Consider the following 22,984-nt stretch of genomic DNA (forward strand, 5'->3'; position numbering starts at 1 on the left):
ACTGTGGTGTTGTCTGTCCGTAACAGTAGTTGTCCTGGCTGTAGAAGATCCCTGAAAGACAAGAGGGCATTCTGTACAGCTAACATCTCTTTTAAATTGATATGTAGGTGCTTCTGATCCTCTGTCCAAAAACCTTGCAGGCCTTTACCCTGCAAGTGGGCTCCCCATGCGTAATCTGAGGCGTCCGTGGTTAACACTTGGCTGGCTGGAGGCAGACTGAAGGCTTTCCCTTTGTTGTGAAGACATGCCCTGGTTCACCAATGGAATTCCTTTTGTAGGCAAGGCAAGACAGCAATCTGTGCATCTAGACTGTGGCAATGCTGGGACCATACACTTTTTAGGTACCATTGTATTTTTCTCATATGTAGTCTTGCATTTGGTATGAGAAGGATGCAGGAGGCCATGTAACCCAAAGCCTGCAGGAATTTCCTTGCAGTTAGCGGAGACATTAATGCCAAGGTTTTGAAAGTTGAAGCCAGCTATAGTTGTTTTTCAGATGTCAGGAATGCCATCTGGGTTGTTGTGTTTAGAAGAGCACCCAGAAAAGTTATCTGTTGTGTGATTGTCAAAATTTACTTTTTTATGTTCACAGTGAATCCCAGGTACTTGAGTAGGTTTTGAACAAATTCCAGGTGCTGGAGTAAGACATCCTTGCTGTCCGCTTGAATAAGGCAGTCGTCCAGATAAGGGTAAATTTGAATTCCCTTGAGTCTGCAATAAGCTACTACTGGTGCCAGGCACTTGGTGAAGACCCTGGGCGCAGCAGACAAGCCAAAGGGCAGCTCAGAGAATTGGTAATGTTTTGAGCCGGCCTTGAACCTGAGGTATTTTCTGCACTCCTGTCTGATAGGGATGTGTAGGCAAGACTCCTTTAAATCCAATGTCACCATCCATGCATTTTTGGTCAACATTGGCAGGAGCTGCTGTAGAGTAAGCATCTTGAACTTTGGTATCTCCAGGAAAGTATTTAAAACTGACAGATCTAGGATGGGTCTCCACGAATTTTGTTTTCTGGGAACTAAAAAGAGCCTTGAGTAAAAGCCTTGCCCCGTCTCTGATTGTGGAACCAGTTCTATGGCCCGCATAGCCATGAGGGATTCCACCTGGTTTAATGCCTCTGCCCATTGGTGTTTTGGTAGGTCTGGCCATCCATTTGGTCTTGGCAAGGTATGAAAGTAGAATTTGTAACCTCTTGAAACTACATCCAGAACCCACTTGTCTTGGGTTATGTAAGTCCAATTTTGTTGAGAGAGAGTTTTCCTCCTAGAGGGGCTTCCAGGATTCCTGGAGCCATGCAGGGGGAGTCATTGAGCCTGTTTTCTGTAAGAATGAGGTCGGTCCTCTCCACCCCTGGGGGTGGAAGCACTCCACTTTCTAGGTCTGTAAGAGGTCTGTGCTTGGGCCCTCCCTCTGGAACGCCTATATCTACCCCTCTGAGGCCTGTCCGAGCTGGGAAAGGACCAATTTTTAGCTGGCCAATTTCTGCTAAATCTTGGGGGCTGAACTTGTAAGAAATCCTTAACCGTTTGCATGGATTTTGCCTTATCCTCCATTTTCTTTATCACCTCTTCAGCCTCAGACCCAAACAAAACATTATGCTGTACAGGAGCATCCAGTAACTTTGCTTTCACTTGATCAGGTAAGTTTTGTTCCTTTAACCAAGCATGCCTTCTAATGACTGTGCCAGTGGCAGCCGCCCTGCATGAAGCCTCCAAGGCATCAAAACCACAGTGTAAGCCATGCTTCCCCAACTTGTTTGCTCAGTAGCATGCATCAAATAGTGCAATTCCTTATTATCTGCACATGCAGAAATAGTACCTAGCTTTTGTTTCATAACAGACAGCAGAAATTGCTGATATTTTAGCATATGAAATTGACAATTTAAAGCCCTAATAGATAAAGTAGCGGAAGTGTACACTTTTTTGCCCCATCTCTCCAAAGCTCTAGAATCCTTATCTGACGGAATAGGGTTTTTAGCAGAGGCGGCCTTAACACCCTTAGGACCCTGAGAAATGGTTTCTGGATCAGCAGCAGGATTTTTGTAAAGGAACTGGTGGGAGTCAGGGACCCTGTAATATCTGTCAGGCTTAGCAGGGGCTGGAGGAAAGGAGTCAGGAGTTAAATTAGCCTCAGAAAAGGCATCATCCACAATATCCAAAACAGGAGGAATAGCCAGGGGTCTATGTTGGGGAAGAAGAAGGAAATCCCTAAGCCTTCTCTTAGATTCAGAGTACTCCTGTCCTTCCCAGTGAAAATGTTCCCTCATGTCATGTAAAGTTTCCCCAAAAGAAAAATCCTCATGGGGAGAAGCTGATGGAATGGATTCCTCAGCATCGGAATCCTCATAAGGAAGGAAAGAATATTCCTGTTCAGAGGAAGACACTGAAGAAATAGATGCCCGATCAGAAGATTCATAATCCAAATCTTGCCTTGACCTTTTGTCTGGAGGGGGATGTGAACCCCTAATCATGGTTAGTAAGTCCTCTGCCATTTTAAGCAGCTGTTTGAGATTTGGGTCCCGATCAGAAGAGGCCTGGGCTGGTGTCTTTGATTTAGAAGGAGTCTTGGCCTTTGTCTTTGGCTTTGCCTTTATCAGAAGCTGTGTAGGCCTGAAAACCCCCTCGGAAGCTGGTACCTACACAGCGGCTCCGGACCCATCCAAGGGAGCATTGTCCAAAGGTCCTGCAGCTAGAGTACTCAAAGGCCTAGTTGGCTCCTCGTGGGAGTCCGTTTCAGCAATCGGTTCTGAAATGGCCGACGACAGGGGCTGCAAAAGCACCTCACTGACGATGGCCGAACCTGAAGCTGGCTCTGCTTGTAAACCGTCGTCCAATTTGGACCTCGGAGGGGTGTCCCTATCCTTGCGTCGTTTGTGAACTCCGGTAGTCGGAAGCGTGTCCGACGACATTTTATAATTAAATCACCTGCCAAAGTAGTGAAAAGCAAAATCGTACCTCCGCTTAATAGTACGTTGGTTAAATCTAGCACAAAACCGACAACTAGCTACGCCGTGGTCAGGGCCTAAACAAGGAATACAGTAAGAGTGAAAATCCTTATGAGGTATTTGCTTCCCACAATAAATACAATTATTAACTTTTTCTGACATCGGACTGGAGCAAGAAAAAAGTTTCCCCAACGGGGTACTTGGCTTTTAGAAGAAGAAGTAAGTCTTCGGAATGAAGTACGAAAAAATATCAGGAGTCAGCCGACCGGCACTTGCAAACTGCTTCCACCGCACGGCAAGAAAGACTGGAGAACATGGCGTCGGCTACTCCTGGTGCTCTGACGTCAGGGAGTATGACTGAACAGCCGACGCTGGACCCAGACTTTGGGATTCTGGCCGACCGAGGGCTGCCTGCCGGCAGGAAGAACCCAACAGTGATGACTGCAACAGTGAAACACAATGAACATTTGGCAATTCAAGGCTCTCATTGCTAAAGTTGCAGACGTATATACCTTCTTTCCCGATCTGTCTAATACTCTGGAATCTCTGTCAGAGGGAACTGGGTTTTTTGCTGATGAGGCCTTAATCCCTTTGGGTCCCTGAGAAATAGTCTCAGGGTCAGCAACAGGACTTTTGTACAGAAATTTGAGAGAGTCACGGACTCTGTAATATCTGTCAGGTTTAACTGGGGCTGGGGGTAAGGAGTCAGGGTTTAAAATGGATTCAGTGTACACATCGTCCACAATATCTAAAACTGGCGGGATAGCAAGGGGTCTGTGTTGAGGCAATAAAAGGAAGTCTCTGAGCCTTTTCTTGGGTTCTGAGTAATTCTGGCCTTCCCAATGGAAATGTTCCCTCATGGTATGTAAGGTCTCCCCAAAGGAGTAATCCTCAGGCGGAAAGGCTAATGGAATTGATTCCTCAGCATCAGAATCCTCATAAGGGGGTAAAGAATATCCTAGGTCCAAGGAAGAGTCTGAGGAAATGGACACCTGGTCGGAAGGTTCATAGTCTGCATCGTGTCTGGGCCTTTTATCAGGAGGGGGATGGGACCCCCTGATCAGGGTGATTAGGTCCTAGACCATTTTTAGCATTTGTTTCTTAGGCATGGAAGCCTGTCCTGGAGAGAGTTGTGTCTGTTTCTTTGCTTTTAACGGGGGCTTAGACTTAGCAGAGGGTTTAATGGTTAACTGGGTAGGTCTGAAAACACCCTCTGTAGCTGTGGATTGCTCAGCTACTTCGGTTCCCATAGGGTTAGGATCGAAAGCTGAAAACCTAGTGCGTCCGAAGACCCAGCCAGCTCCACGTGGGAGCCGGAGGCGGTCTGTGGTTCTGTGGAAGGGTCATCAGGGGCTGCGTAGGCACCTCACTGAAAACCAGAGAACCGGCGACCAGCCTAGAAGAGGCCTTGTCAGTTTTGGGCCTCGGATGCCTGCCTTTGTCCTTGCGCTTTTTATGCATTGCGGTCGTTGGAAGTGCCATCGGCATGGTGTAATTGAATTTTCTGCCAAAATATCATCGGGCAAAATCAAACCGACATTTAATAGTGCGCTTGTTAAACCTAGCACAAAACCGACAACCAGTGACGTCGTGGTCAGGGCCTAGGCATGGAATACAATAGGAGTGGAAATCCTTATGAGGCATTTGCTTTCCACAAGAAATACAGTTATTAACTTTACTGACATCGGTCTGAGGCAAGAAAAAGTTTCCCCAACGGGGTACTTAGCTTTTTTAGAAGACTTCGGTTCTGGATTCGGAATGAAAATCTCAGGAGTCGGCCGACCGGCACTTACGAACTGCTTCTGCTTCAGGCACTGCGCGGCAAGAAAGACTGAAGAAAATGGTGTCTGCTGCATCTTATATACCCCTGTCGCACTGACGTCAGGGAGGAGGTGACAGCAACCAACACTGGACCAAGACTTTGGAACTCAGGCCGACTGGGGAACCGCCTGACGGCAGGATAACCCAAGTGTAATGACTGCAGCAGTGTAACACGATGAACATTCATTGTTTCCAAACTGTGACAATGTTGACTCCATAAACTTTTTAGGTACCACTGTAGTTTCCTCATTTGCAGTCTTGCATATGGAATCAGTAGAATGCAGGATGCCATGAACCCCAAAGCCTGCAGAGCTTGTCTTGCAGATAACTGGGTTTTTGTTGCCATCTGTTGGAAGTAAACAGTCAGTTGCCTTGGTTTGTCTGGCGTAAGGTAAGCCATCTGGGCAGTTGTATTCAAGCTTGCACCCAGGAATGTTATCTTTTGAGAGGGTACCAGATGTGATTTATTTTCGTTTATTGTGTACCCTAGGCATGTGAGAAGCCTTTTCACAAATGCCAGATGTTGAAGAAGAATGTCCTTGTTTTCTGCTTGAATGAGACAGTCACCCAAATAAGGATAGATTTGTAAACTTCGTCTGCAAAATGCAATTATTGGTGCCAGGCACTTTGTAAAGACACTGGGCGCAGTAGATATGCCAAAGGGCAGTGCAGAGAAAGTACATTTGTGTACACTTACCATAAATGTAGATGTTCGAGTGTATTCACTGTTGCAGTCATTACATTTGGGTAAGCCTGCTGGCAGGCTGCCCTCAGTCGGCCTGAATTCCAAAGTCCTGGGTGCTGCGTCGGTTGCTATCGCCCCTTCCCTGACGTCAGGTTGTCAGGGGTATAAAAGATGCGGCCAAAGCCATTTCCTTCAGTTTTTCTTGCCCCAGATGTCAGGTGCCCCCTAAAAGGGTAGCCAAAAAAAAAAAAAAAATATATATATATATATATATATATATATATATATATATATATATATATATATATAAATGCATGCACCAATATAAACTTTACCTTCATCTACAAGCAAATACACCACATAGGTTCCCTCAGAAGAAAGGGGGATGGCAGGCGGGAAACCTGGACTGCAACAGTGAATACACTCGAACATCTACATTTATGGTAAGTGTACACAACTCTACTATGTTCTTTGTGTTTCACTGCTGCAGTCATTACATTTGGGTAGAGTCCCAAAGCTATGGATGGGAGGCTGGAGCTAAGCAGCTTTAGGAGTGGCTATGAGGCCCTGCAGAACTGCAGTGACAAAGCATGCCCTGTATTTAGAGTAGAGAGGCAGATAGTGCTTTGTAAAGGTGTGCACTGAACTCCAAGTAGCAGCCTCTAAAATGTCCTTGGTTGGTACTCCCCTGAGAAAGGCTGCTTAAGTGTCTGCAACTCTGGTTGAATGTGGCCTAATGCCCTTAGGCACTGGCTTGCCACGGTGTAAGTAGCAAAAACGAATGCAGTGGCCTATCCACTTTGAAATAGTCTGCTTTGAAATAGCCTTTCCTTGTGATCCTGCAGCATATGCCACTAGTAATTGCTGTCTTTCTGAAAACTTTGGTTCTGTCCAAGTAGAATCTAAGCTGTCTGTGTACGTCTAAAGAATGCAGAATTCTCTCCCCCTTGTTCTGTGGATTTGGATAAAAAGTTGTCAGATGAATAGTTTGGTTAAGAGCCACACTGGACACCACCTTAGGCATAAATGTTGGGTTTGTCCTCAGAGAGACCCTGTCTGGATAAAAAATGATAAAAGGTTCCACAGCCATGAGTGCCTGTAGTTCTGAAACTCGTCTTGCAAAAGTGATTGCAAGGAGCAGAGCTCTTTTCCAAGCTACAAATTTTATATCAGCAGTAGCAGCTGGCTCAAAAGGAGGCAGGGTGAGTTTTTCCAAGACATAGTTGAGGTCCCATGCGGGCATTGGTGATGATCTTGGAGGCCTTAGATTTTTGGCTCCTCTGAGGTACTGTTTTAATAAGGGATGAGAAAAGATTGGTGGCTCTGTACTGTAATGAGACGAAATGGCAGAGGCATGAATTTTAATAGATGAAAAAGATAGGCCTTTGTCCAGCATCTCAGTTAAGTATTGCAAAATCTGAGAAATATTTGGCACAGCTGTATCAGTTCCTTGTGCCTGGTTCCAAGCACAGAATCTCTTCCATTTTCCAGCATAAGATTTTCTAGTACTAGGCCTTCTGGCCTCCAAAATGACATCCATCACAGCTTTACTGAGAGGTGTGTTTTGTATGTCTACATTATCCGCCATGCTGCCAGGTTTAAAGTCCTGAGTTGGCTGTGCAGGATCTGATTGTTTTGTTGGGACAGTAGACGAGGTATTTGAGGTAAGGTCCAAGCTGGGCATTGAGACAAGTTCTTTAGGATTGGAAACCAGTACTGGCGGGGCCAGTCTGGGGCAATCAGTATCATTTTTGGCTTCTCCTGTCTGATCTTTAGGAGTACCTTGGGGAGGAGAGGCAGTGGGGGAAAGGCATATACCGATAGGTTTTTCCAGCTGAAAGATAAGGCGTCCACTTTCCATGCTTGTCTGTGAGAAGTCCTTGTGCAGAATCTTTTTAGTTGGTAGTTGTGAGGGGAGGCAAATAGATCTATGTCCGGGCATCCCCATTTCCATGTTATCATGCTGAAGACTTGTGGATCCAGCTGCCACTCGTGGGGATCCATGAGGTTTCTGCTTAGTTCGTCTGCCAGAGTATTTTTCCTTCCTGGCAGGAATTGTGCCTGCAGATGTACTTGGTAAGTCAATGCTGTGTCCCGCAATGTCATGGCTAGTCTGCAAAGGGGGTAAGAATGTGTGCCCCCCTGCTTGTTTACATACCACATGACGGTGGTGTTGTCTGTCTTTATCAATAGTTGTCCCGGATGAAGTAGGCTCTTGAAGGCTGTCAGGGCATTCTGAACAGCTAGCATCTCTTTTTGATTGACATGTAGATGCATTTGGGTTGAGGACCATGTGCCCTGAATGCATCTTCCTGCCATGTGGGCCCCCCAGGCGTAATCTGATGCATCCGTTGTTAGTGTCTGCCTGGCTGGGGGTAATGTGAATGACTGTCCCTTGCTTTGGTAACAAGCCTTTGCCCACCATCGAAACTCCTGTTGTAGGCAGGGAATGAGAGTAATCATTGTTTCCAGGCTGTGGCAATGTTGAGTCCAAACACTTTAGGTACCACTGAAGTTTCCTCATATGCAGTCTTGCATATGGAATTAGTAGGATGCAGGATGCCATGAAGCCCAAAGCCTGCAGAATTTTTCTTGCAGATAACTGGGCCTTTGTTGCCAACATTTTGAAATAGGTAGTCCGTTGCCTTTGTTTGTCTGGTGTGAGATAAGCCATCTGGGCAGTTGTATTTAAGCTTGCACCCACGAATATTATCTCTTGAGAGGGTACTAGTTTTGATTTCTTTTTGTTGACTGTGTACCCTAGGCATGTCAGAAGTCTTTTCACAAACGCCAGATGCTGTAGAAGAATGTCCTTGTTCTCTGCGTGAATTAGACAGTCCAAGTAAGGATATATTTGTATTCCTCTTTGTCTGCAGAATGCAATTACTGGTACCAGGCACTTTGTAAAGACCCTGGGCGCAGTAGATAGGCCAAAGGGTAGTGCAGAGAATTGGTAAAGCATTGAGCCAGCCTTGAATCTGATGTATCTTCTGCATAACTGTCTGACTGGGACATGCAGGTATGCCTCTTTTAGGTCTAGAGTCACCAGCCAAGCGTTCTTGCCCAGCATGGGCAGAAGCTAGTGCAAAGTCAACATCTTGAATTTTGGTATATCCAGGAATGTGTTCAGAATAGATAGGTCCAGTATTGGTCTCCAGGCCTTGTCCTTTCTGGGTACCAAGAATTGTCTTGAGTAAAATCCTTGTCCCTGCTCTTGCTCTGGCACTTGTTGAATGGCCCTCATGTCCATGAGGGATGAGACTTGTTTTTGTACCTCTGCCCATTGATTTTTTGGCAGATCTGGCCAGCCGTTTGCCTTTGGCAGGGAATGGAAATGGAGCTTGTAGCCTTGTGACATTATATTTAGGATCCACTTGTCCTGGGTTATGATGTGCCAATTTTGAGAAAAAAGTGCTAATTTTCCCCCTAAGGGTTCTGCCAGGAGATAAGTACTTGGTGCAGGCAAGTGGAAGTCATTGGGACTGTTTTCTGTATGGTTGTGATTTGTCTTTTCCAACTTTGGAGGTAGAAGCACCCCATTGCTTTGACCTGTAGGAACCTTGCGCCTGGGATCTGCCTCTAGGGCGTCTGGATCTGCCCCTTTCAGGTCTGTCTGACACAAGAAAGGACCAGTTCTTTGTAGGCCAGAGTCTACTAAACCTAGGTGGCTGTACTTGTAAAAACTCTGACAGTTTGCATAGATTTAGCTTTGTCCTCCATTTTCTTTAACACCTCCTCTGCCTTAACACTAAACAAAGTATCATGCTGTAAAGGTGCATCTAATAACTTAACTTTGACATGATCAGGCAGATTTTGTTCCTTTAACCAAGCATGCCTCCTAATTACAGAACCTGTAACTGTGGCCCTGCAGGAGGCCTCCAAAGAATCAAAACCACATTGCAAAGTATGCTTTCCAACTTGTTCAGCTGCATGCAATAAATCCTGCATTTCCTTGTTTTCTGCACATTCAGAGTTTAATAACATTTTCTGTTTAAGCAATGCCATGACATGTTGCTGATATTTGAGCTGACAGTTTAAGGCCCTTATAGCCAAGGTAGCAAATGTGTAAACCTTTTTTCCCCATCTATCCAGTGCCCTAGAATCTGTCAGAGAAGGTAGGGTTTTTTGCAGTGGAAGCCTTAACTCCTTTGGGACCCTGTGAAATAGTTTCGGGCTGCAGCAGGGATTTTAAAAAGGAATTTATGAGAGTCAGTAACCCTGTAATATCCGTCAGGCTTAACAGGAGCTAGAGGTAAAGAGTCAGGGGTAAGACTAGACTCCGAAAACACATCAGCTACAATATATAACACAGGTGGAATGGCTAGTGGCCTGTGTTGAGGTAGTAAAAGGAAATCCCCGAGCCTCTTTTTAGATTCTGAAAAATCTTGGCTCTCCCAATGGAAATGCTCCCCGATGGTATGCAAGGTTTCCCCAAAAGAATAGTCCTCTGGAGGAGAAGCTGAAGCTATAGGTTTTTCAGCATCAGAATCCTCATAGGGGGAAGAGAATATTCCTGATCAGAAGAGGAATCAGAAGAAATAGAAACCTGATCTGAAGATTCATAGTCAGTCTCTTGCCTAGACCTCTAATCATGAGGGTGTTGGGAACCCCTGATCAAGGTAATTAAGTCTTCGGCCATTTTGAGCATCTGTTTTTTGGGCATAGAGGCCTGTCCACATGGCTCTTGAGTTTGTTTCTTTGCTTTAGAAGGTGCTTTAGTCTTTGCCTATGAAGCTGAGGTTGGTTTAATGTAAAGATGTTTAGGTCTGAATACACCCTCAGAAGCCGGTGCCTGCTCGGTGGCTCCGGACCCTTCTGAAGGAACAGTATCCAAGGCTCCAATACCTTAAGTTTCCAGCGGCATGGCCGACTCCACGTGGCGGGCGTCAGGGGCTGCAAAAGCGCCTCACTGACAACCGGTGACTGGCTTAGGAGAAGCTACGTCATCAGTTTTGGGCCTCGGTTGTCTATCTCTCTCCTTCTCTTTGTGTTTTTTGTGAACTCCGGGTAGTTGGATGGCTATCCGACGACATTTCTGGATAATTAAACCGGTGTCCAAAATAGTTTAAAGCAAAATCATACCGATGCTTAATAGTGCGTTGGTTAAATCTAGCACAAAACCGGCAACCAGCAACGTTGTGATCAGGGCCTAGGCAAGGAATACAGTAAGAATCCAAGTCTTTATGAGGTATTTCCTTTCCACAAGAAATACAATTATTAACTTTTTCTGACATCGGTCTGGAGCAAGAAAAAAGTTTCCCCAATGGGGTTCTTAGCTTTATTGAAGACTTCGGATCTGAAACTCGAACACAAAAATCTCAAGAGTCGACCAACCGGCACTTGTGAACTGCTTCTGCTTCGGGCACCGCGCAGCAAGAAAGACTGGAGAAAATGGCGTCGGCCGCATCTCTTATACCCCTGACGACCTGACATCAGGGAAGGGGTGACAACAGCAGACCCAGGACTTTGGAATTCAGGCCGACTGAGGGCAACTTGCCAGCAGGATTACCCAAATGTAATGACTGCAACAGTGAAACACGAAGAAGATCTGGTGATACATAAAACCAGCCTTGAGGCAGAGATATCTTCTGCACGATTCCCTTATTGGGATATGCAGGTATGCCTCTTAAGTCTAGAGTCACTAGCCAAGCGTTCTTGTCCAGCATGGTCAGAAGCTGCTGCAAGGTTAGCATTTTGAATTTTGGTATGTCCAAGAATGTGTTTAAAATTGATAAATCCAGTACTGGGTGCCAGGCATTGTCTTTTCTGGGTACCAAGAACAGTCTTGAGTAAAACCCTTGTCCTTTTTCCTGTTCTGGCACTGGCTGAATAGCCCCCATATCGATGAGGGACGTAACTTGTTTCTGTACCTCTGTCCATTGATTTTGTGGCAGATCTGGCCAACTGCTCGGAATTGGCAGTGTGTGGAAATGAAATCTGTATCCCTGGGATACTATGTTTAATACCCACTTGTCCTGGGTTATTTCCTGCCAATTTTGAGCATGAAGTGCTAGTTTTCCCCCTAAGGGGGTTGTCAAAAGATAAGTGCTTGGAGATGGCAGAGGGAAGTCATTGATACTGTTTACTGTAGGGTTACGCTTTATTTCCTCCAGATTTGGAGGTAGAGGCACCCCATTGCTTTGACCTGTAAGAATCCTGTAATTGGTATGTAGAGCCCTTTAAGCACCTGGATTTGCCCATTGAAGCTCTGTCTGACACAGGAAAGGACCAATTTTTTGTAGGCCAGTGTCTACTGAATCCTGGTGGCTGTACTTGTAAAAAGTCTTTTACAGTTTGCATAGACTTAGCTTTGTCTTCCATTTTCTTTAAAACCTCTTCTGCCTTATTACCAAACAGAGTATCATGCTGTAAAGGTGCATCCAAAAATTTATCTTTAACATGATCAGGCAAATTTTGCTCCTTGTGCCAGACATGCCTTCTAATTACAGATCCAGTAGCTGCGGCCCTGCAGGAGGCCTCCAAGAAATCAAAACCACATTGCAAAGTATGCTTTCCACCTTGTTCTGCTGCATGCAATAATTCCTGTAATTCTTTATTTTCCACACATTAAGAAATCAACATAATTTTCTGTTTCAATAATCCCATAACATGCTGTTGATATTTAAGAAAATGAAACCGGCAGTTTAAGGCCCTAATTGCCAAGGTTGCAGACGTATAAACCTTCTTTCCCCATCTATGCAGAGCCCTGGAATCTCTATCAGAGGGGGTAGGATTCTTAGCCGTTGAGGCCTTTACACCTTTGGGACCCTGTGAGATAGTTTCAGGGTCAGCAGCAGGGTTTTTGAATAAAAATTTGAGAGAGTCAGGAACCCTGTAATATCTGTCTGGCTTGCTAGGAGCCGGAGGTAAGGAATCTGGAGTCATGCTTGATTCCGAAAACACATCATCAACAATGTCTAATACAGGAGAGGTATGGCTAAAGGCCTATGCTGAGGGAGAAGTAAATCCCTAAGCCTCTTTTTTTTATTCTGAGAAATCTTGACTCTCCCAATGAAAATGTTCCCTCAAAGGTTTCTCTAAAGGAATAATCTTCAGGAGGAGATGCAGATGGGATGGATACCTCTGCATCTGAATCCTCATAGGGTGGTATAGAAAATTCCTGATCAGAAGAAATAGAAACCTGATCTGAAGATTCATAATCAGTGTCTTGCCTAGGCATCTTATTTGGGGGGGGGGGGGGGCACCACTGATCAAGGTAATTAGGTCTTCAGCTATTTTGATCATCTGCTTTTTGGGCATAGAGGCCTGAACACATGGCTCATGCGTCATTTTTTAGCCTTTTTTCTTAGTTTTTGAAGCTGGCGTCGGTTTTATACAGAAATGTTGAGGCCTGAAGACACCCTCGGAAGCTGGTACCTGTTGAGCTGCTCCGGACAAATCCGAGGGAGAGACACCCGCGGGTACAATATTTTGAGAATCTCACGGCGTGCCAGACTCCACATGGGTCTTGGTAGAGGCCTACGACTCAAAACTAGCGGGTATCAGGGGCTGTGAAAGCGCCTCACTGAGTACCGGCGAACCAGCGACTGGCTTAGGAGAAGCTTCTTTGTTGGTTTTCGACCTCAACGGTCTGTCTCTGTCCTTTTATTTGCGTTTTTTGTGAACTCTGGTAGTTGGACTGCTATCCAACGACATTTCAGGGTAGTTAAATCTGTTTCCAAAATATTTTGAACCAAAGATATACCGATGCTTAATAGTGCGTTGGTCAAATCTAGCACAAAACTGACAGCAAGGCACGTTATGATCTGGGCCTAGGCAAGGAATACAGTACAAATGAAAATCCTTATAAGGTATTTGCTTCCCACAAGTAATGCAATTAACTTTTACTGACATTGGAATGGAGCAAGAAAAAGTTTCCCCAACGGGGTACTTAGCTTTTAATTGAAGACTAAGGTTCTGAAACTTGAATTCGAAAATTTCAGGAGTCCGTTGATCGGCACTTGCGAACCGCTTCTGCTTCGGGCACCGCGCGGCAAGAAAGACTAAAGAAAATGGCGTTGGCTGCCTATTTTATACCCCTGATGACCTGAAGTCATGGAAGAGGAAATAGCAACCAACGCAGGACCAAAGACTTTGATATTCAGGCTGACTGAGGGCAACCTGCCAGCAGATTACCCAAATGTAATGACTGCAACAGTGAAACACGAAGCACATCACCAGTCTCTCATTACTCTGCATTTCTATCTTATTTTTTTATTGGTGCATGAACTGAAATAGTTAATGGATGTGTGTCAAAGTATTCAATTAAACACAGATGCTCCAGTGAAATATAACTTCTGTCCAGTCTAATCTAGTTATTGTATCTTGGTGAATAAAATGTAAATTCTGTCATAGTTCCTGCCACTGAACACATGTATTCCAATATTTTCAGTTTTTTCAGAAATCTACATCCTTTTTTGACATTTTCCCTTCTAAATCCCACCAATACATTGTCAGTATTACAAATCAGGTGTCAGGCCCCACCTATAAGTAAAATTCCCAGGTGAATGCTGATCATTTCTCCCATAAATTTATTAAGTTCCATAGCAGCAGCTTTTGTTGGAATAAAAACACGTCAGTGTAATCCTTCTCCCTTGCCAATAGTGCTTTACTACCACAAAACTACCACTATTGCCTTTTTTTTCTCCATCTACTATTCACTACTGGGCCTCTAGCAATCAGCATTCATAGGTTCATAGATTAGTACTAAACTAACTGCCCTTGCGAGCCATTTTAAGCTTAGCCAATTATCCCTTGTGAGACTCAAACCCTGCACCTTGTGTTTGTAAGGCAAACACCTTAACCATTAGGCCACCCCTCCTGCATATTACTTCCCTTTTCCTTTATCCCTGACATTTTGCTCAATATCTATTCTGAAATCCTTTCTTCATCAAATTCACACTCATTTCTTTCCAAATATATTTCCTGTAGCATTGCTACTTGCACTATGCACTTCTTAACACAATTCAATAATCCTTCCTTTCATCTATATCTATAAAGCCATTTACATTCAAACATAAAATAAAAAGAGCAGCCATTGAGACAGAAAGCTATTGCTTCTACCTATTACACGTGACAGTTTTTTTATGTGAATTTCCAGCTTTTATCTTGCATGCACAAATTAGAAGTTATGTACCTACCATAACGTTCCATGTTAGTTGTCTTCGCTCGCCTTCTTTCTTGCTGGATGGGTTCGGAGCCGATCCTCGGCTCCGACTCGGCACTAGCTTTAGCTCGAGAACTCCTTTTACCAGCTCGAGGCAACCCTATATCCCATGATGCAAGGCGGAACTACCTCAGATCTCGTTTGGCAGCTAACTAACCCTGCTAAAGACTTATCCTAATATAATTAGGAACCATGGTTCCTAAAAGAAGTCCTCATAACAATGCTCCAGAGGAAGTAATCTAATAGGAACTCTCCAAGATCTGTCCAGGCCAGCGGGAAGGAGGGAGGGACGAAGAAAGAAGGCGAGAAGACAACTAACATGGAACGCGTTATGGTAGGTACATAACTTCTAAATGTTAAGTTGTCAATCTCGCCTTCATTCTTGCTGGATGGGACTGCGTCCCTAGCACCTGTATCCCGGGTGGCTCAATGGAACAGACTCTTGAGAACAGTGGAACCAAAACTGGCCCTATCTCTGGAGGCCAAATCCAACTTGTAATGAGACACAAAGGTATGAGGCGTGGCCCAAGTAGCTGCTGCACAAATAGTGTCAATGGGAAGTCTATCCTGAAAGGCTACAGAAGTGGATAGACTCCTGGTCGAATGTGCTTTTGGCTTAGAAGATAGTTGTTTGCCCCTTAGAGAGTACACATAGGAAATGGTGGAAGTCAACCATCTAGATAAGGTCACTTTAGATACTGGAAGACCCAACTTGTTTTCTGCATAGGAGACAAACAATTGGTCTGATTTTCTAATTTGTTTAGTCCTATGTAAGTAGTACCTGAGCTGACGATGAACATCCAAAAAATGCAGCTTCTGTTCAGCTCTGTCAGAATAGTTAGGAAAGAAAACTGGTAGATCAATAGATTGGTTAATATTGGCTTGAGATACAACCTTGGGAAGAAAGGAAGGGTTAGTTCTGAGCGAAACCCTATCCTTATGAAACACCAGATAAGGTGAACGAATACAGAGGGCCTGAATCTCAGAAACTCTTCTTGCAGAAGTAACAGCCAGCAAAAATATAGTTTTCCATGTCAACAACTTTAAAGAACACGTAGCAGACGGTTCGAAGGAGGTAGAATTAGGGATGCCAACATTAAGTTCAGATCCCATTGCGGAGGAGGATGTTTCACAGGCGGTTTTAGGAGAAAAACTCCTCTCAAAAAGGCTTTGCATAACCTATGAGACATGATGTTATTGTCCTGCAAGCCAACATGAAATTTGGAAATAGCAGCCAGTTGTACTTTGACTGTAGATGATGATGATCCCGAATGAAAAACCTCCGCCAGGAAATCCAAAACAGAATGTATAGGAGCGGTGAAAGGATCAATATTTCTGGCGTTTGCCCAAATAGAAAAACGCCGCCACTTGCTAGCATAAACAGTTCTAGTGGACGACTTTAAAGAAGACACTAAAATGTCTCTGACTGAGTCAGAAATCATTGGTAGCCTGGCTAGGGAAGGAAGTGGAGCAACCAAGCAGTGAGGTTGAGAGAATGAATGGCCCGGTGCTGCTGACCCGACTGGTGGATCAAAAGATCCGGAACTGGGTCCAGATGCCAGGGCTGCACTAGAAGGTGATGATGTAGAGACGGAAACCAAATTTGTCGAGGCCAATATGGAGCAATGAGGATCAATTTGGCTCTCGAAACGGTGGCTTTCTGAATGACTTGTGGAATCAATGGAAAGGGAGGAAAAGCATAAAGAAGTCCCCGAGGCCAATCCTGGGTTAGAGAGTCTCTCAAGGGTTGGCCTGGAAGAGGAAATAGTGTGAAGTAATCTGGGTACTTGCTGTTTTGAGGGGTAGCGAAAAGATCGCAACAAGGGGTGCCCCACTTCAGAAAAATCTGATCCACTACAGACTGATTGAGAGACCACTCGTGAGGCATCAGAATAGATCTGCTTAGCCTGTCCGCCAATAGGTTGGACCTGCCGGGGATGTGCGTTGCTATCAGAAACCGCTGAGAAGAGATCGCCCATTGCCAAAGTCTGAGAGCTTCGACATAAGGGATAGGACCTGGTTCCGCCCTGTTTGTTGATGTACCAGACCACGGACATGTTGTCCGTCTGTACTGCAATAGTCCCTGTGGGAAGAAAGTCGCGAGGGCTTGCAACGTTAAAAGCACTGCTCTCATCTCCAGGACATTTATGTGCAGGTGGTATTCTATGGGTTGCCACGTCCGTGGACCATCCTGCCCTGATAATGCCCCCCCCACCCGATCAGAGAGGCATCCGTGGTGACTGTGGCAACTGGAGGAGGGGAACAAAGGGTCGGCCCTGATGAAGAAGAGGGGAAGATATCCACCATCGTAGATGAGCCCTGCAAGACTGTGTCACTAAGATCTTGTGTCTCATGGGCAGATCGTGGTACGACCACTGCGTGAACAACATCCACTGCAGGAGACGCATGTGGAAGCGAGCCAGTGGAAGAAGAACAATGGCTGCAGCCATTAGGCCTAGAACTTTCAAGACAAACCTGGCTTTGACCTTGTTGCTTTGTAACAGAAGCTGAACAAATTTCTGGATGTCCAGAATCCTTTGATTTGTTAGCCTGGCTAACATTCTGATGGTATCTAACTCTGCGCCTATAAAGGTGATAGATTGGCAAGGCAGCAGAGAGGATTTTTCGAAATTCACCGAAATTCCTAGACTCTTGCAAAGCTGTAAGGTGTAGTCTCCGGACCGAAGAAGCTGATCCTTGGAGGTGGCGGAGAGGAGCCAGTCGTCCAAATAAGGAAACACTTGGAATCCTCGACGTCTCAGGTGAGCTGTGACCACTGCCATGCATTTGGTGAACACTCTGGGGGCTGAAGTGAGGCCAAAGGGCAGTGCTCTGAATTGGTAATGACTGGCTCCCAGCCGAAAGCGGAGAAACCTTCTGGAGCGTCTGTGAATCTTTATATGATAGTACGCATCCTGAAGGTCTATCGAGCACATCCAGTTGTCCTTGCCCAGAAAGGGCAGAATGGATTGCAGCGTGACCATCCGGAATCTTGCCTGACAGACTTGTTTAGTCTGCTTAGGTCTAGTATTGGTCTCCAATCTCCCGTCCTTTTGGGGACCAAAAAGAATCTTGAGTAGAAGCCGGATCCTACTTGGTCTGCCGGCACTGTTTGGACGGCTCTTTTTCCCAGGAGTTTTGAAACTTCCTGTTTTGCCAAATCCCTTTGACCGGGTGAGATGTCTGGAAGGGATTGCAGAGGTACGGGAAACCTTTCGAAGGGGATTTTGTAACCCTCGGATATAATCGACTGTACCCACTTCTCTTGTGATAGGGATTGCCAGGCTACTGGGTACAGCGAAATTCTTCCCCCGACTGCCTCCAAGGGTGGACAGTCGGGCAACACCTCAGGGATGCTGAAAGGGCTTCTCAGGAGGAGGCTCCCTGTTGCCCTGGTTCTGAGGACCCCCCCTGCCTCTAGGGCGGCATCTATTATTGTTACCCCCTCTGCCTCTGGGGGTAAACTGACCACGTGTGTCCAGTGTAGCTCCTTGGGCTTTATGGAACCACATCTTCCCCCCCCTTCTGACCCTTGGGATATGGTCTAGAAGGAGTGGAAAACTGGACTCCAACGGCAGAAAGAGTTTTACCGTCCTGTTCACATCTGGTCAAAGTATCCTTCACCTGAGGTCCGAACAAAGCCGAACCGTCAAAGGGGGTGTTGGTGAAGGATGCCTTAAAGGGGTCTGCAAAATTACACAGCCGCATCCAGGCTTGGCGTCTAAGAGCAACACCTGTGCCTGCGGCCCTGCTCGTTCCATCGGCTGCATAAGATATGAGCCGCATGGAGGAGTTAGATATCGAATTCAGGATAGCTAGCTGAGAGGCAATCTTTTCCTGAGCCCCGGCAGCTGAAGGATCCTGGACTACTTCTCCCAGTTCCTTGAGAATATCTCGTTGAAGCCTGGTGAAGTGACAAAGATAATTCAGCGAACGCATTGCAAAGGTCGCTGAAGAAAACATCCGCTTTCCATACCTGTCCATGGTCCTAGAATCCTTATTAGGAGGATGGACAGGTACTGAAGGATCCGCCAGTTCCTTCTTAGTGGCCGCCACCACCATAGCATCCACAGAGACACCTTTGGACAGGAACTGTTTGTCCGAAGGGGCCGTGATGAACTTGGATGGTCTCCTGGGGACAGGTTCCACAGAATCTGGAGGCGCCCACACCTTGCGAGCCACTACCTGCATGAGTGGGTCGAAGGCGGAGACACCCAGGAGGTGGAGGGTCGGGATCCAAAGCCTCCAGGTATACCGACTCATCCTCGGAGGGGTCAATGGAGGGCCAATTCCCCTCTGTTTGAGGAGCTCAAGGATGTCTGAAAATGAGACATCCTCAGAGGGGACCGAGGGAACCCTCCGACTCATCTAAGTCGGTATCAGATGTAGTAGACTCAGGGAGTCTGTGTGTTTTCTCTTACACGTCCTCTTCCGAGGGGTTCCCCTGCAGGGTCAGGAGAAACCTCGGAAGAGGAGGAAATTCCCAGTGGGGAAACCTGGGGCGATGGATCCCTGGGCCTGAGAGCAAGAGGCTGGCAAGAGGCATCTGCAGGCACTGATGAGGGAGGAGCTAGAGGGATAGACCGCTGACCAGGCTCAGAGGCCAGGACACTCCTCATCACCTCAAAGGCTCCTCTCCCCGGGAGACCTGAACACACCCGCTCCGAAGAAACAGGAATGGTCGGCTCCAAGGAGAGAGAAGGCTCCGAGGCCGATGTCGGCGCCGAGCTTACCAAAGCCGAAGCTCCGAGAGGGAGAGCGGGGTCGGACAAGGGTCCGATGCCACTAGCCCCCTCGGAGCCGACAGTGGAAACCCGATGACTGGATCCCTCCAAGGAAAGTCTCAAGGAGGAGATCGGAGCCGAGGATGACGGAGCCGAAGGATGTATCAGCTCCGGCATCGAAACAGTCGCTGTCCCAAGAAGCTCCGGCTCCGAACTCTGGTGTGGAGTCGGAGGAGGAATCTCAAGAATTGGGGCTGTAGCCGAAGTCTGTTGAGACGGGCTATGGAGCATTTGGGCCAGTGCCTGAGATTTCAACAGCCTGCTTACCACCCTCTCCAAATCGTGGTCAGACAGCCTGGAAGATCTCGAAGATCGGCTCCGATGGCTCCGCTCCGACAAAAGAGGAGACCCCGGAGCCGAGTGAATACTTAGTATCGAAGGGGACCGGGATCTCTTGCGGGCCGGAGCCATTGGAGCCGAAGTCCCTTGAACCCCAGATGGAGCAGAGGATCTCTCGGCTCCGATGCTGGATAAAGTGTCGGCTCCAGCCGGAGCCGACAAGGCAACAGTAGTCAGGGTATCGGAGCCCCCCCGCACCCAACCCACTACTCTAGCAGAACAAGTCTCCGCTCCAGCCGAGCCGATATCGGCTCCGACGGAGCTGGAGCCACCGGAGGAGGCTTGGACACTGTAGCCTGAGCCTTCGGTGACTTAAGAGGTTTTCCTGCCCCTTGCTTAGGAGGAGAACCTTCAGGTTTTAACAAACCTCGGAGGATCAATTTGTTCCTCCTTTCCTGCAGGACTCTCTGGCTAAAGGCATGACACAACGCACAGGAGTCCTGCAGGTGCAAAGGCCCCAGGCAATACACACAAGAAGTGTGACCGTCTGTCAGGGACATTTTCTGACAGCACTGGTCACACTTCTTGAAGCCTGAGACCTTGCCTTCCCTAGACATCCTAAAAGGATATACACAAACAGTCCCCACAAACACACAACTTAATCCCTACACAGACACACAGGAAGGGAATAACTTGGGGAACTAGGCCTGACTAAAGATTTAACTGAAAAACTATTTTAAAAGTTTAAAAAGGAAGGGAATAGGGTGGGCTGTACTAAATACAGGCTAACCTAACACTGAAGGGAAATTAAACCCCTAACTAAACTTTTTTCTTCTTTAACAAGAAAAAACTTACCTCAGCTGGCAAAGGAGACCTCTTTCGCTAAGCGGCAAACGAGATCTGGGGTAGTTCCGCCTTGCATCATGGGATATAGGGTTGCCTCGAGCTGGTAAAAGGAGTTCTCGAGCTAAAGCTAGTGCCGAGTCGGAGCCGAGGATTGGCTCCGAACCCATCCAGCAAGAATGAAGGCGAGATTGACAACTTAACATCTAATTTTTGCCAGGCTGATCGTTCATACAGCTGTTTATTTCATTTGTGTCTAATCCACATTTGTTAAGACTACTTACTTTAATAAAAACCTTCAAAAAAAACTAAACACATTTTCAGACCACCAACCCCCTATTAACTAATAACAAACATACAAAACCATGTACATTTTCAACAAATTAAGTTTAACCCTTGTAAGAAAACAAGATGGTTTCCATAGTCAACTGCTACGACACAAGGTACTTACCTTGTTAAATCCACATGAGCGTGGTCATGAACTAGAACAAACAATGTGTACGGATTCTGCTTTACTCTTCTCATAAATGCCTCAAACTTGGTTTGAATATCACTGTCTATCCATACAACATACTTCTCAGCTTTCTGACAGGCAGTTGCACTTTCTTCAAGTCCCAGGTCTACAAGAACTCCTATAGAACAAAGGAAAAATGGCAAGTGGTCAGTTTGGTGTCTAAAGTTGAAGTATATTATGAAAGGACTCTCCATCACCCCCTTCACTTCTTCCAGCTGCAGGTGCAAAGTACAGTTGGGTGATGACACTATACCAGAGATATTTCTGTTTATTAGTAATTATGACATTAGGTGACACACTGGATGTTGAAGAAAAATGTCCTTGAAATTTGCACTGTTTATTGTACATCTTCAGAAAAAATAAGTTATTTATACAATTAAGCATATGTTTTCATATTTCTGTAAATATTTGAAATAAACATGCACTCCTAGAGGAATTTCTTATTGCTATGTGAAAGCTTATGTCTGGTTAAACATTTGCTTAGGTTGTACAGTTTCCAAGCTATGATAGAAAGTTTAGCAAAAAATATGAGTTGAGGTTATGGTGAATTTATAATGTATTGTATTTAAAAAAAGAAACTATGAAAGCACCATTATCAGCATAAAGAATATGTCTTACTGATAACATTGCTATACAGTGGATATAAAAAGTTTACACACGCCTGTTAAAATGCCAGGTTTTTGTGATATAAAAATGAGACCACAAAGAATCATTTCAAAACTTTTCCCACGTTTAATGTGGCCTATAACCTGTACAATTCAACTGAAAAACAAACTAATCTGTTAGGAGAAAAATATAAAAAATAAAAAAAACATACAATAAGCTGATTGCACAAGTGTGCACACCCTTAAACTAATACTTGGCTGAAGCACCTTTTGATTTAATTACAGCATTCAGTCTTCTTGGGTACACACCTGCCATCAATTAAAGAAACTCTGTTTAACCCCAAATAAATTTCAGCTGTCCTAGTAGGATTTTCCTAACATTAACTCAGTTGCCTGCTATAGCAAAAGCCATGGTTCACAGACAGCTTACAAAGCATCAAAAGGATCTCATTGTTGAAAGGTATCAGTCAGGAGAAGGGTACAAAAAACTTTCCCCAACACTGGATGTACCATGGAAAACAGTGAAGACAGTCATCAAAAAGTGGAGAAAATATGGGACAACAGTGACATTGCAAATAACTGCATGTCCCTCCAAAATTGATGAAAAGACGAGATGAAAACTGGTCAGGGAGTCTGCCAAGAGACCTACAGCGACATTGAAGGAGCTGCAGGAATTTCATTTCTGGCAAAGTACTGATTGTGCATTACATGTGACAATCTCCCGTATTCTTCATATGTCTGGGCTATGGGGTACGGTTGCAAGACGGAAGCCTTTTCTTACACAGAAAAACATCCAGGTCAGGCTAAAATTTGCAAAACAATACATCAAGTCCCCCAAATACATGTGGGAAAATGTGCTATGGTCTGATGAGACCAAAATTTAACTTTTTGGCGACATTTCCAAAGGGTACGCTTGGCACAAAACACTTTGCATCAACAAAAGATCACCATCCCCACAGTGAAGCATGGTGATGGCAGTGACATGCTTTGGGGTTGCTTTTCTTCAGCTGGAACTGGAGCTTTAGTCAAAGTGGAGGGAATTATTAACAGTTCCACATACCAGTCACTTTTGGCCCAAAACCTTCAAGCATCTGCTAGAAAGCTGAAGATGAAGAGGAATTTCACCATTTAACATGACAATGACCCAAAGCATACATCCAAATCAACAAAAGAATGGCTTCACCAGAAGAAAATTAAAGTTTTGGAATGGCCCAGCCAGAGCCCAGACCTATATCCAATAGAAAATCTGTGAGGTGACCTGAAGAGAGCTGTGCACAAGAGATTCCCTCTCAATCTGACAGATTTGGAGCGCTTTTGCAAGGAAGAGCGGGCAAATATTGCCA

The 22,984-nt window shown here is 45.5% G+C and overlaps 1 protein-coding gene across 1 annotated transcript in view; it reads right to left on the reverse strand.

The window, feature by feature from the left end:
• The window catches only part of GREB1L (GREB1 like retinoic acid receptor coactivator), a 3,215,862-nt gene that overhangs the window by 1,050,253 nt on the left and 2,142,625 nt on the right, over positions 1-22,984 (reverse strand). Inside the window, exon 18 of the mRNA XM_044065377.1 lies at positions 20,974-21,154. Coding sequence (XP_043921312.1) covers positions 20,974-21,154 — 181 coding nt within the window. The remainder of the gene's footprint in view (positions 1-20,973; positions 21,155-22,984) is intronic.

Source organism: Protopterus annectens, chromosome 3.part0 (assembly GCF_019279795.1).
Source record: "Protopterus annectens isolate FY-2018-M chromosome 3.part0, PAN1.0, whole genome shotgun sequence".
Classification (NCBI taxonomy): domain Eukaryota; kingdom Metazoa; phylum Chordata; order Ceratodontiformes; family Protopteridae; genus Protopterus; species Protopterus annectens.